We start from the raw sequence: 15,537 nt of genomic DNA on the forward strand, positions 1-15,537 counted from the left end.
AATAAAGACCATAAAAAATTGTTTAAGTCTGCTTTTATATTTAACTGGCCAATTCTTTAAAGATATAAAACAGTAGAAGTAAGTTCATAGTCGCGAGATTCTTTATAAAAGAGTATTTTTTAAGAGAATATAATGGCACATCAAGGGGGGCAAGCGGGAGCGAGTGACGAAGCTAAACAAACAAATTTTAAATCCAGCTACCCCATAAGCCGAAATTCCGTATAAGAAAGTCTCCTTTTAAAAAATACGATAGCATATCGAAGGGAACGAGTGAGATCGAGACCAAACTTCAAAATGAATGTTCTTAAAACTAACTACCTCACGCTCTGAGATTCTTTATTAGACTTTTTTAATCTCTATTTCAAAAATACGATAGCGAATAGAAGAAGGCAAGCGAGAGCGAGAATCAAAGCTCCAAAACCAAAGTCAGCTTACTTAAAGAACATTCACGCAGTTGCTCAGAAATAGCAAAGCACGCAGTCTTTTTGTTTTTTACTAAAGAATAAAGCTGAGCAACGAAAAGAGACTTATCTCGCGTGTGCTATGGCGAGCGATAATCTTTTCTTTGTTAAGTCTTCTCTTGAGCCTCTCAGACGATTCATCATGGGAAAAAAGAAGAATTACTACAAGAACTTGCATGCGCTAGATCTAAAATCGCAAAACTGGCGGTATTTCTGTATTCTGCTAGATAATAGAGGTGAGCTTCGAAGAGAGACTTATCTTAAGCGTCTCCGGCAATTTGGCATAAGAAAAAATGTCAGTTTACTCAAAAAACTTTCACGCCCTTACTACAGAATCCTAGAGCTTGCAGTCTTTCTGTTTTTCATTACAAAATAGGCGTATGCTGTGGAGAGAGACTCTTCTGGCGAATTATACCTTCGGCCTCTGGCACGCTGTCTCCAAAAAATACGAGCCAGTATGTCTACGAAGAAGAGAAAAATCCCTGGACTGAGCCTTTTCGAGCTTTAATAAAGAAGTGCTCACGATTAACGGACTTTTTCGAGGCCGCAAATGACGCCTTCGACCTCTGACGCGCTGCTTTCAAAAGCATAAGCCAGTTTATCAATCAAAAAGCTAAAAACCCCTGAAGAGGGCTATACATCAATGACTTTTGATCGTTAAACTGGCTTGTACTTTTGAAACCGGCTCGACAGAAACTGAAGGCCCAATTTGCAGCGTCGAAAAAGTGGATTGATAGTAAGCAGTTTGTCACCAAAGCTCGGAGAAGCTCGCTACAGAGATTTTTCTCTTCTCCATTAACAAGCTGGCTTGTATTAAGGACTACGCGCCAGAGGCCGATGGCGCGATTGGCAAAGCCAAAAAGCTCGGTTCGCTTTTTACATTTAAAAAAATTCGTACATTATTTTATGTACACAAGTAACTGAAAATCGACTTTTAAAAACTCCTATTATCTATTATCTATCTATTAAACATAACAAAGGGTTCAGGTGTATCATTTATAGCACTTACTTTTCAGATAAGGTTCCGAGACCATCGTGCAGCTAAATTTCCAAAAACTGCAAGAAACGTTTGTGTCATAATGCACAAGCGCTACAAGCGATTGAGAGCGCTGCTTAAGTGATCTATCGATATTTCGCTAGAAACTGGGCTTGGATTTTTATATTATCGCAAAAGCTCCGAGACAGCAGCTCCAGCGATCGACTGACATTACGCGAGAAACTGTTCTCGAATTTTAATGAACAACGAGTAGCGCAGCTTCTGACCGATTAACAAGTTCTAAAATATTAAATATGCGCACACTCTCGCGAGAACTCTGAGAGCACTGCTTCAGCGATATACGGACTTTTTGCAACAAACTAGGAATGGATTTATATAAACGAAAGGGAGACACTGCTCCTGCTGATTGTCGAGCACTCAAAAATCGATTCGTGATGCATACTCTCTAGCGAAAACTCCGCGAGCGCTGCTCCAGTAATCTACAGAAGTTTCGCTATAAAATGGGCGCCGATTTCATTAACATAGGAAAAGCAACGCTTTTGATCGCTTAGCGAACTCTAAAAAAATCATTTTCGATGCGCACACTTTCGCAAAAGCTCCAAGAGAGAAGATCCAGCAATCTACGGACGTTTCACGAGAAGCTGTGCTCCGATTTACATGAACAACGGGTTGCGCCGCTGCTGACCGATTTACAAGTTCTGAAAAATGAATTTTCAATGTGCACACTTTCGCGAAAGCTCCGAAATCGCTGCTCGAGTGATCTATCGACATTTCGCTAGAAACTGGGCTTGGATTTTTATAAACAAAGAAAAGCAGCACTGCTGACTGATTTACAAGCTCCAAATAATCAATTTTTAATACGCACTCATTCGCGAAAGCTCAGAGATCGCTGCTCGAGTGATCTATCGACATTTCGCTAGAAACTGTGCTTGGATTTTTATAAACAAAGAAAAAGCAGCACTCCTGACCAAATTACAAGTTCTGAAAAATGAATTTTCAATGTGCACACTTTCGCGAAAGCTCCGAAATCGCTGCTCGAGTGATCTATCGACATCGCTAGAAACTGGGCTTGGATTTTTATAAACAAAGAAAAAGCAGCGCTGCTGACTGATTTACAAGCTCCAAATAATCAATTTTTAATGCGCACTCATTCGCGAAAGCTCAGAGATCGCTGCTCGAGTGATTTATCGATATTCCGCTAGAAACTGTGCTTGGATTTTTATAAACAAAGAAAAGCAGCACTCCTGACCAAATAACAAGTTCTGAACAACTATTCTCGGATTTTAATAAAATACGGGTAGTGCTACTTTTGGCAGGTTTTAGAGCTACAAAAAATTAATTTTATAATTTTATGGATGAAGAATTAAATTCAAATTGTATAGGTCTTACCTGGCTGACCTCTACATTCATTATAAAACATTCATTCTTTATTACAAATTTTATTTTCATTATAAATCACTTACAGGATCAAGTTAAATGAAAAGTTCATCGATTTATGACTGACAGTGTTATAGCTATGCCAATTACGCATGAATTTTTTGCTCAAGTGTGAGTGTGCGTTTGTCTTTGTCGTATTGCAAGTCTGCTAGAGGAGACCTGCTTTGCAGGTGTTAGCTGACGAACTAGAAATTTGCTTTTATAGCAGTTTAACATGAGGTGCGTCTCCCCGTACCGATTTTCTTACGTCCGGGTGTAGCCAACTGATCATCTCGAACATCATTATCGTTTCCTATAATGATGCTTGTAGAAAACTTCTGCAGCATTTAGTTGCGATGGCTAGCTGTGGCTTGAGCAGACGTTTGCATCTTCGCGTTAAACTATTGAACAGCAACCTTTGGTTACGGTATCTGCGAAGTCGCTGAGTTCAACCTTGTTGGCCACTTCGGTACTGGGCTATGTAACGGATCTTGCGTATTCATCTTCTGTATTGACGACTGCATGTTAATTAAGAGGTTGAGATGAAGGAGTAAATCATACACAAACGGGTGTCTTTGAACACTCGTTGCAATTCGTTTGATACTTAAAAAATATTGAAAATTTAAAATGAAACAACTCACTTCGTCAAAAACAAGCTGATTAGAAGGTAGAGAGCAAATTCACTGAGTAGGAGTAGTATGGGATCGCGCCGATGGAAAAGGATTCGCAGCAGGATGTAGGAGAGGTTGGCAAGTTGACCAGCAGCCCGAATAAACTTCTTACACGATCTGTCACGTAAAGAATTTGTATGGATTATACTTTTTATTTGCACAATGAGCACGCGTTTAAATTGTCCTAATTGCCGTTCAAACTGGCCGCTTACTAGATTATGGTTCTGAAAATTGTAACTTATATCTAAAAATTAACAATCAAGTAATTTTTTTTCTAAAGCACTAATGAAAATAATGCTTTAAAATTCTTTTACAATACAAACTTAGCATACACACTCAATTATTCGGCAGATTTTGCTCTCAAACCCAGAGAATTGTTGATGACGTTTAAAAAGGAACGTTCGAGTCAGGCCAAGGACGCCTGACATTCAAGATCTCAAACTAACTCGATACCTCTCCAAAATTCAGAGCACTATGATTTTTTTAAATTCTGAGACTGGGCTTGGATTTTTATTGAAAAGGAAAAGCACCGCTGCTGACAGATTTACGAGCTCCGAAAAATCAAATTTCAATGAGCACTCTTTCGCGAAAGCTCCGAGATCGCTTCTTTAGCGATCTACCGACGTTTCGCGAAAAACTGTGCTCGGATTTCGGAGTCGAGCGTTGTGACAGGGACACCTCTAGCAGACGAACTAACCTTGAGTCATAACAATAACAAACCGGTGTAGTACCGTCTTGCTTCGGTCCGCCCTGTTCCGCGTTCCGCTGTGGTCGCCATGTCTAGCTCTCGCGAACTAATTCACATCTTACAAAATTTATTTCGTTAATTATTAAAAAATAAAATCTACATCTAACGATAATGTTTTTTGGTGGTTTTAAGCATTATTGGCCACGGCCTATGCGATGGAAGGGTAAAAAACATCCTGCCATACTTTTTTTTGCACTTATTATTTTTAGCCTCTGACAATTTTTTTACTGATAAATCCTATCGAACGGAGCAAACGACAGAAGCTAGAGCTAAGTTTACTCTAACTTTTCACTAAAAAAGATTTGTTTGCACCCCCGCTAATTTTGCTAAAATCACCAATTTAAGTATCTGTACGCTTGATCGTAGACATACTGTATATATATATATATATATATATATATATATATATATATATATATATATATATATATATATATATATATATATATATATATATATATATATATATATTGAGCCCTATTGTAAATAATGACGTCATTAAATGACGTTATTGAAAGACGTCATTTGACGTTATTAAATGACGTTATTTTTTGTCAGGAATTGGAACAAAAATTAACGTCATTTTATGACATCATTATTTTAAACAGGGTGTCCTTTTTTAGATACTTAACCTCTGAAATATTTTGAAATTGATAAAATGAGTGCCTATATAGGTGCTACCATCCGGATGATAGTGCAGAAAATGGGGACTAATGCCCAAGAAATATTGTTTTTTAATAATTTGTTGCATTGTAAAAATATTAAAAATTATTTATTTCTTGGGCATTAGCCCCCATTTTTCGCACTATCATCTGGATGGTAGCACCTATATAGGCACTCATTTTATCAATTTCAAAATATTTCAGAGTTTAAGTATCTAAAAAAGTACATCCTGTTTAAAATAATGATGTCATAAAATGACGTTAATTTTTGTTCCAATTCCTGACAAAAAATAACGTCAAATGACGTCTTTCAATGACGTCTTTCAATGACGTCATTTAATGACGTCATCATTTACAATAGGGAGTCCTACAAAAAAAATCACGTGATAACCACGTAAAAATTACGGGGAAATCACGAAAAATTTACGAGAAAATCGTGTGAAAATCACGTGAAATTTTCAACTAATTTCCCACGTGGTTATTACTTGATATTCACGTGACTATTTCGTGATTTAAAATAAAATTTATGATTATTAAAACCTTAAAACAATATTTATAAATTAATAAATGGATAGTTATCAATAAATAAGGATCAGAATGAAAAAGAAAAAATGTTTTCTGATCAAAATTTGAACCCAGAACCTTGGAGTGGAAAACCATTACTTTACCGTCTGAACTATATGTTCTATCACGAAAACAACACTTAAGGGGATACAAAAGTTAATTAAAAATTCGAATTTTGCGCTTAGAAATAATAGATGTAAAAGCAATTAATATACTTATAACAATTAATGAATATTACAATTAATGTACTACACAACAATTGGGGTGCGTAGTTGCATGGTTGGGGCAACACTTGACATACAAATACGAACTATACTAAAATCTTGAAATGAAAGATCAACAATCTGTGTGTGTATATATATATATATATATATATTAGGGTAGTCCTTAAATTTTACTTTTAATTTTATTTTTTGTCTTTAAATTTGAAGTAAAAGAAAATATATCGAATTTGATGTAAGTCTGAGAGTCGACTGGCGCAAAGTGCCGCGAACATCATTCTATGTATTCAATTCAATTTTTACTGGCAACCAAGTTTTATTTACTAAAATTCGATACATGTTTTTGATGTATTTATTCACGATGCCGCTGTTAGTTTTGTTATAAAACATAACTTTAAAGCAGTAGAGGCCAAATATCAATAAAAAACACTTAAAAAAACAAGTTTTTGCTCCTAGCGCTATTAGCTTATCTTTTATGATAAAAGCAACAGCACCATCGTATTCTACGTGAAAAATTACATTGTAAAGATGTCTTACATGTTTGAAATTGACGTTTGACTGTTCTTGAATTCTAAAGCAATAAATACGTAGGAGCCAAAAATTATGTTCATTGAAAAGTGGCAAGGTTTAATCACTATGTCGGCGGGACTTGGGGGCATATTTCTGAGTATTTAACGATATTTCATTGATTCAAGAGTCTAGAGCAGGGTTTCAACCTTTTTAGGAAATAAGAATCACCTTAGTGATCTTCCCCATTGAAAAATCTCATGTGAGATCTCACGTGAGATTTTTCAATAGGGATTTTATAAATTTTAGTCATTTTAAACAACTTAGAATAAAAATAATAAAATAAAATAATAAAAACTTATAAATTTTTCTGAAAAATCTACATGGATATCTGTCTGAAATATCTACATGGAATTTATACTAATCCATATAAATTCATATGGATTATCTACATGGATAAATCATGTGGATATTCAGCTCCATAATTGTAATAGGGTCATGAGGATAGTACATATATTACTGGTAGGTAGAAAACCGCAATTTGCATCAATTACATACGAGTACGATCAACATTTATGGCATTTTTTAATAATAATAATCTAATAATCAGAATGAGGACACAAATGTGTTGAATTACGACGAAATAGAACAATATTTAGCTACACGATACGTTTGTCCTCCTGAAGCAATGTATAGATTATTAGAATTCAAATTATATGATCAATCACATGTTGTTTATCGATTAGCGGTCCATTTAGAAAATGAACAATTTGTATTTTTTAAGAAAGGACCGGAAACTGAACTAATAGATCGTAATGTAAATCTCTAAAAAAAATAACTTTTAAAAAAGTAAAAAGTTAGGCAAGTTTAATATATTTCGCAACAAAATTACAGATTGAAAAGTACTAAGATCAATCAAACAAAGTCAAGTTTATTATATTTAATCGTGATGAAGCAAGGAACAACTCTCAAGATAATTACTACGTAACTTGCCATGCCCGTTTAATTTTGTTTATTGGTGAACAACTAAAATTTCCTTTTATGTATTAGAACGTCATACAAACACCATAAGTACAATGAAACGGGCATGGTAAGTTACGTAGTAATTATCTTGAGAGTTGTTCCTTGCTTCATCACGATTAAATATAATAAACTTGACTTTGTTTGATTGATCTTAGTACTTTTCAATCTGTAATTTTGTTGCGAAATATATTAAACTTGCCTAACTTTTTACTTTTTTAAAAGTTATTTTTTTTAGAGATAAAACCTTCCTTAAAAGGTTACAGGTACGCAAGTATAAAGTGGTTTTTATTTACTATTAATTTTTAATTTGATGATGATATATTCATTCAAATGATTATTTATATAAGTGTCAAGCTATGGTAAAACAATATATGAAATCAAATAGTTCAATGGCAATTACGTATTTCGAATAAATTTATCAAATTATTCTTTAATACAATTTATAATTTCATTGTTTTCCTAACGTCATTGTTAATTTACTGGCGGTATTTTACACTACTATGAAGATACTTGATAAACCCGTCGGTTGATAGTTCCTAATGTGAATTGTTTGATTTGATAAAAATTAATAACATTGTCAAATAAACTTATAACGTCTTTTAAATTTAGTGAAACACAACATCATTAATAATAAAGCAGATATTAAACAATTAAAAATTATCATTGAAAAATTATTTTTTTTATCTCACCGTAAAATTATTAAGTGACGGGTTTATTAAGTTTATAGTAGTGAAGAATACCACCAGTAAATTAACAATGACGTTAGGAAAACAATGAAATTATAAATCGTATTAAGGAATAATTTGATAAATTTATTCGAAATACGTAATTGTCATTTAACTATTTGATTTCATATATTTTTTTACCATAGTTTGTCACTTATATAAATAATTATTTAAATTAATTATATCATCATCAAATTAAAAATTAATTGTAAATAAAAACCAGTTTATACTTGCCTATCTTTTACCTTTTGAGAAACGTTTTATTTTAAAGATAATTAAGACTTCTCTATCTATATCTGCTGAATTCCGACTGAAATATTGACTACTCTGCGGCTCGATCAGCTCAGCTGGGCTTGCACTAAATGATTATCATCCTGGAATACGAATATTTTGGAACTAAAGACGGTTTTCTGTCAGTGTCGGCTACTGAGAATGGCCTTTAAAAATTTCATGTAACTGCATAGCATATGCATATTCGACCCTTGCAGCGATAAAGAAACGGCTGCAAGCCGTAAGATGAGAAAAAACTCGAGCACTCGCGCTCCGAGCAAAGTGTTAACTCGCATTAGCTGATCAATTAACGTAACCTGATAAGACATTGCGCGGCCATTTTTTCATTCAAAATTATTACCGTTGGGTGTACAGCAATCGCTTCTTTACGTCTATAATACAACAGATGAGTCAGCAGGACATATGATTTAAATTCTTTTATATTTGTAATATCTATCAAGTAGCCTTTGTAATAATTCAAGAGTCGTATGTATATCTATAGCTATGACTGACTAAAAGAAAAAGAAGAGCATTAGAGAGGGGAAAAATTAATTTTTTTCGCAAAGTTAATTGTCAAACTTAATTATTTTACAAACGAGCAATTTTCTTAACAAAATAATATGGTAATTAGAAATATCTTATAAAAATCTTTGAAATTTGTCACGGGGCAACTGGGTTTTAGCGCGACAGCCTCGAAGATGATGTCGCGTCAACGAGGGGGATTACTCACTCTTTTATCTCCGCACGGCTATCCCTCGATGATGCTGAAGTCGGCGACGGACGTTAGCCGTCGGTGCAATGCCGACTCCGTACTATGTAGCCGGGTTGCCTCGGTGTACAACTGCGCGGCGTGCGAAGCCCGCGCTTTCTTCGCGTATAGAGTCTCTGGCCAGGCGCGCATTCTGTAGCCGCGCCGCGATGTAACCGGGTTTACTCTACCGGGTCCGTCGGAAGGACGCAATAGGTTTACGGAAGAAACAGAGATGCGTTCGTGTTCAAAAGTAAGATGTCTATATTCGACTCGGTGGCAGCGAGCCTCGGCCTCGGCGCCTGCAACCGATTCGGTGATCTATAAATCGCGCAGTAGCTAATGTTACGGACTTACAGTTTCGACGCGCGCGTTGGTTGCTCGGTCGCCACGTATCCGTCGGCTGCCGACGGAGGAAAGTCCTGGGTGTCCGGGAGGCGTCCCTCCTGGCTGATGCAGTGACGTGCAGGGGTACCCCGGGTGCTCAAGGTAATGGTGGCTCGGGTGTGCTCCTCCAGCGGATGGGCGCTGGTCGTCGATGCTCTCTCACGTCTCGTAGATACGGATAATCGTGGGTGGTATACCGGAAAAGTGTCGCACGTCTGGACTGTACTAGCGCTTTTGCCTATCTCTCCCGCTCGCTGATTCCGCGCGCGCTTCCCGAGTACCGCCGAACTGGCAACGTCGCCCTCACGCATGAAATGGTCGCGCAACACGGCGAGCGCGCGAAATACGAATTGGCGTTCGCTCGTCAAACCCCCCTTCTAGACGCTGCGCAGCCCTGTGAAGCAGCTCTGCGACATCGTCGCGCGCCTGACTTGATGAAGCTTTAAATGGGGTAATGACAAGTTAGGAAGGATCGTTGATGAAAGACAAACACGGTGATTGTAGAAAACCAAGGTAGTCTACTTTCCCTCCAACTAACTCCGTCCGTCTTCTACATCCTTCTACTTCTTCTTGTGGTCTCGGGGTGTCGAGGCCTGAATCTTCTTATAGAGCTTCCAGTCCGGGTAGTGGTTGGACCGCCTCACTCCCGGGTACCCGCACACGATGCAGTGTGGTTCCTCGGCTCTCTTTTGGCGCAGATACTCCGCGCTGCTGCACCTTCTGCCAAGCGACCTCCTCCTCGTGGCGCGCAGGTGCGTGCCGTGCTTGCGCCCTGCTTTTCCAGGCGCGCCTCTTCTTCGAGAGACCCAAGTCAGCGCCTCGGGGTCTGCCTGCCGTCCGGCTCCCTCGAGGTACGCGTCGAACCGCGTGAAGAGGTCTACCTCGGGCTCTTCTGCGGCCGCCTCTTCGGCCTGGACCTCGGCCCCTTCTTTGGCCACTTGCTCGGCCTCTTGATGGGCGCGGCTCGCCACCTCAGAGAGCGTCATCAGCTCTGAGAAGGCTCGCAGCACACTCTCCGACTGTACTGCTGGCCACTGCTGGTATGCCCGTCGCAGCGACGAGGCGACGCATACGCACCGCCCCGGTCTCGTAGCGAGGCTCTTCTTCAGGCTTCTCCCGGGCTGGTTCCATCTTCGGCTGTACGGGTGAGAGGAGGAAAGAGAAGGATGATGATTATGACGATGAAAGCTAGTTACCGAAATTGTACGCTCATGCTCGCACGATGCGATTCATCGCACGCGTCTTTCGGGGTGATGTTCCCGCCTTATCACTAACTTTCACCTCAGTTGAGCCCCTCGGTCGGCCGGGCTTGCGTTTTACCATTCGCTGTTCTTCCGGCGGCTCGCTTGCCGTTACAATCTTTCGCGGTCTACCTCGCGGACGGCGGGGAGGTTCCCCCGCCGCTCCTACTGGGTTTTTCGTTGTTCTGCCGCCGCACGTGCCCGTTGGCGCAGTCACACGCTTTCTCGGTTGTTTCTCGCGCTCATCCTCGCCCCCCGTCCCTACATCCGACGGCTCGAGGTCAGGCTCGTTTCTGCACGTTGCAGGCGGGTCGCGCGTCGCTTCTGTTTCGCTATCATCCCTCGGTGGTCGGGCTTGGTTGTCGTTTGCTTCGTCGTCTACTTCGTGGCTTGCCTCGTCTTCTGCCGTATCGTAGAAGATTTTCATCTCCTCTGCCGGCACCAGCTTCTCGATTTTTCCGTCTTTGCCGGTTAGCTCGAATTTATTCGAGCCGACCTATGCGGTGATGGTGTACGGGCCTACATACGGCAAGGCTAGTTTTGCCGCTATTCCGCCGGCGGCTGACGACAGTACGTGCCTTCTCTTGGCGACAATATCGTCGACCTTGAAGGTCGCCGCTCGGCGACGAGCATCGAAATATGAAGCGTGGCGATCTTGCGCTTCGCCAGACAGGGCTTTTTCTCGCTCATGTAAAGGTAGCTTGGCGAGGCGGGCTTGCCAATCACCCACGGCTCCCTGCCGCGCCGCTTCTTGGTCTTCTTTTGCTCTGAGCGACGCTGGCATTGCTGGTTGTCTGCCGAAATTCATCATTGCAGGCGAGGCACCCGTAGCCTCGTGTACCGCGGTATTAAACGAGAATGCGATTTCGCTGATATGCTCATCCCATGCTCTATGATTTTCTTCTGTGAACGCAGCGATCTCCCTCTTGATCGTTCGGTTTACCCGCTCAACCGGGTTAGCTTGCGGGTGGTACGGCGGCGAGTACGAATGGTGAATGCCCTGAGCCGCCATGTCTTGATACGCTCTTGGCCAGAAATACTTCTCCGTCAATCTTTTGTATGTTTTCTCGCGGCCGAAGTATCCAGCCGTCGGTTGATCGTGGCATTCTTGCAGCACTTGCAGTCGTTTTTTCGCTGGGACGACGAGCTTCCAGTCATCGTCGTCGTTGTCTCCCATGGCGCCCGTGGTGTTAGGATCCGGCCTGTACTTGTACATCCGCCCCCTCCCACAATTTTCCACTCCGAAAAATGTTCTGGATTTTCCTTGACTGCTTTGAAATGGCCATTATACCAGCAGTCTTGGGGTTGCGGATCCTGACTCACTGATGCTATCTCTGGCTCTGTCTCCTCATACATCCGAGACAGAGCATCTGGCACATGGTGGTCGGCGCCTTTTCGGTGCTCGATCGTATATTTATGCCCTTGCAGCTTGAGCGCCCAGCGAATCAATCTGCCTGTTGGATTACGTAGATTGCATAACCATCTCAGACTGCTGTGGTCTGTTATTACTTTAAATTCGTAGCCTTCTATGTACTGGCGGAACTTGCGTACCGCAAACAGCACAGCTAGGCACTCTCGCTCGCTGACTGTATAGTTTCTCTCAGCGAGCGTGAGCACTCGGCTAGCGAATTCAAGAACTCGATCCTGTCCGTTTATATTTTGTGTCAATACAACACCGAATCCCGTATCACTCGCATCGATTTGTATCACGAATTGCTGGTCGAAATCTGGACAGTGCAGTACTGGTGCCGAGGCAACGAGAGTTTTTATCGCCTCGAACGCTGACTGCTGGTCTTCTCCCCATACGAACGGCTGATCTTTTCTTGTTAGCCGAGTCAGTGGCTCGGCCAACGCTGCATAACCCTCTAGAAATTGCCTATACCACGATGCCATGCCGTGGAAACGCCTCAGTTGTTTTAGATTCTTCGGCTGTGGAAAATTAACTATCGGAGCGATCTTCTCTGGATCTGGCCTGAAGCCGTCTCTGTTTACAAGGACGCCGAGGTATTTCACCTCTTCTTTGCAGAACACGCGCTTCTCTCTGTTGACCGTCAACCCTGCTTCCTTGATTCTTTTTAACACGCGCTCGAGGACTTTAACATGATCCTCGAACGTTTCTGTTGCGACAATTACGTCGTCTAAATAAGAAAAGGCGTGTTGCTGCAGCTCTGGCGTAATTATTTTGTCCATCAGCCTTTGAAACGTGGCTCCTGCTTCTGATAAACCGAAAGGTAGGCGCTTGAACTGGAAAAGCCCCATCCCAGGCACCGTGAAAGCTGTATACTGCTTGCTCTCTTCGCTCACCGGTATCTGGTGGTACGCGCTACTTAAATGTGGATAAGTGTCGTTCCGTGTGATCGCGTTGACTTTCCTAAAGTCGACACAAAAGCGATATTTTCCAATCGCTCTCCACACCATCACCACTGGTCTCGCAAAAGCACTGTTCGATGGTTCCATTATACCTACCGCGAGCATGGCTTTCACCTGCTCGTGCATTTCCTCCTCTATTTTCTTGGAGACCGAAAAATATTTTTGCTTTATTGGACTTGTAGTATGCACCTCAATGTGATGTTCTATGCACGTCGTGCATCCTATTTCTCCTGTCTCTGGACCAATAATTTTGTCGAGGAGCGCTCGCAGCGCTTCTCTCTGCTGCTCTTCTACGTCTGCTAGGCCCATGGAGGCTAGAGTTAGCGCGTCTCCTTCCATCGTCGCCAACTCGACGTTGACATACTTTTTACTCTCCTTGAAATGCAGCTTTGATGTCGTAGGATCTAACACTGCCTTGAATGTTAGCATAAAGTTGACACCGACAATGCAGTCCGTCGGAAGATCCGGTATTATTGCCACACGGACTTCCTTCTCGACATTGCCGACTCTGAAGGGCAGCCAGACGTAGCCTACGATCTTCGTGTAGCTACCGTCTACTAGTTTGGCGCGGCCGTGACTCGTCATGAGTTGCCGTCCCAGCGCACTCGCTAGCTGCAGTCCGATCGGACCCATGCATACACGAGACGTGCGGTTGTCGTATAAGGTGCGGAATCGAAAACTTCCGACCCTTGCCTTCATCCACCAGCGTTTCTCCTCGAGATTGTCTTCGTTGCCTGGGAGGTTATTTTCCTCTCCAGCTTGACTCTCCAGAATCGAGTCGATTACGTCGTCCGCATCTTGCTCGCTTTTGACAGGCTCTCTGTGCTCTTACATTGGCCTGCCTCATCTCCCTCGTCAGCTGTTTCTGCTGACAGTGATGAGAGCGCGGCGGGCTCCTGCATGCTCTCGCCCGCCTTCCGCGCTTTATTCTTATTTTTCGGATTCGGCGTTATTATCGCGCCGTGTTGTTCCTGCTTCTCAGGCGAGCTTTCGCTCGCCGTGCGCGGTTCTTCCGCGCACGCTTCTCCGAGGCGTGCATTCCTCTTTTCTGCTCTTGAAGCTTGTGCTGCAAAGACTGATCTCTTCTCTACCCTGGTGACTCTAGAGCTCGCGCTCCTACTCACCGCCTTTTCGGTCTTCTTTGAGTTTCGCGAGCGTGTGTCGACCGTCCTCCCGCGCTCGCTTCCTCTTTTCCCTCCGGACAATCTCGCTTAAAGTGTCCGGGTTTGTTGCAGTTATAACACAGCGCCTCGCTCCTCAGCTTATTGCCCTGGTGTTTGTTATGATGCGTGCTGTGTCTCTTCTGCTCATTCTTGTTGCTGCGCTCGCTTTCTAATCTTATTTTCTTTTCGAATTTTCCCAGCCTTTCGTCCAACATTCTGCTGAACATTTCTGCCAATTGCGTGTTCCCGTCGCTTGACTGTGCAACCTCGACTGCTGCAACTTTCGGCGGTGCTGTGGCTGGTTTACGTTTCGTCGGTGAGACATACGCTAGTGATGTGAGCAACGTCTGCTCTGGTGGCGGTGGCGTGCGGTACTCTTGACTGCTCGCCAATACAGTTTCGGCTTCTTCTGCTTTCTCTCGAAAGTTATCCCAGACATAGCTGCCGTTCGAAATTCTTCCCAGCACCTCCAGTTATCTTTGTTGTTTTCATACCACAACACCCATGAACACGTGTGGCAGTGATTCCATTTTCTCGGCTTCTGACATCTGTGCTAGCCTCATGTTCGACTCTAGGCGCTCTAAAATCTGTCGATTCTATCCGTCATGCTTCCAGAAAATCGCAAGTCCCACTTGCGGACTATAGTCACGATATCTCTCACGAACGTTCTCGTCGTGCCTCGTTTTGGTGCGGGCGAGTGTCTTTCTGACGCTTCACACCATTCTCTTCACCTGTTTCTGGGAGTTGCGCCTCTCGCGACTGTTGCCGGGGTTGACATCTCAAAATTTGTCGCGCCGCTGAACGTGACTCTTGGCGGCGGTTGTCTCGACTCGCGCGCCGTCCGTCCTGGTGCTGGAAGCACGCGCTTCCGTGCGCTCTTGCTTGAGCTGGCTCACCTTCTCTTGCAGACTTTTAACTGTTCGCTGCATTTTTTCCAGGTAATGTACCATGCCTGGCGGCATCGTGTACTCTTGTCCGTCCACCCTCGCGATGCAGTCTTTAAACTCGTCCTTATCCGCTCCGGCTTCTTCGTGTACATTTTCTGGTATGGTGACGTTCACTTCGACGGCGTTGTCTAACGTTCTCTGTAGTCGCTCTTGGGTTCCTGGATCCGAGATCAGCTCGTCTAGTGCGTGCGGATTAATGCCGATTCTTTTCTCTTATGTACAAGTAGTCTCCAAGAATGATCTGCTGCTCTCCGCTCGCTCTTGTTTCACTGCCGCGGCTCCTAGTTCGCCCGTCGGCTCGAAGTCCGATGGGTCATATTCGCCCATCAGCCATTTGTGCAGTCGCACCCACTGGTCTTCTGCATTGCCGTTCTGCCTTAGTCGTAGGCTCGACAATGTTTGCCGCAGTTCACCCC

The 15,537-nt window shown here is 42.6% G+C and overlaps 1 protein-coding gene and 1 long non-coding RNA gene across 2 annotated transcripts; both read right to left on the minus strand.

Moving 5' to 3' along the window:
* Positions 1-2,881: 2,881 nt before the first annotated feature.
* On the minus strand, positions 2,882-4,660 carry LOC116416867. The gene is made up of 2 exons (XR_004227186.1): positions 3,516-4,660; positions 2,882-3,392 (listed from the first exon to the last, which is right to left on the minus strand). It is a non-coding gene; the product is annotated as an uncharacterized LOC116416867 (long non-coding RNA).
* A 6,477-nt stretch (positions 4,661-11,137) lies between these two features.
* Positions 11,138-14,737, minus strand: LOC103315702. The gene is made up of 5 exons (XM_008205906.1): positions 14,669-14,737; positions 14,223-14,590; positions 13,844-14,127; positions 11,933-13,745; positions 11,138-11,843 (listed from the first exon to the last, which is right to left on the minus strand). The coding sequence occupies exons 1-5, from the start codon at positions 14,735-14,737 to the stop codon at positions 11,138-11,140; spliced, it is 3,240 nt and encodes a 1,079-aa protein (XP_008204128.1).
* Positions 14,738-15,537: the final 800 nt, after the last annotated feature.

The sequence above is a fragment of the Nasonia vitripennis genome, assembly GCF_009193385.2.
Source record: "Nasonia vitripennis strain AsymCx chromosome 3 unlocalized genomic scaffold, Nvit_psr_1.1 chr3_random0010, whole genome shotgun sequence".
Lineage (NCBI taxonomy): Eukaryota > Metazoa > Arthropoda > Insecta > Hymenoptera > Pteromalidae > Nasonia > Nasonia vitripennis.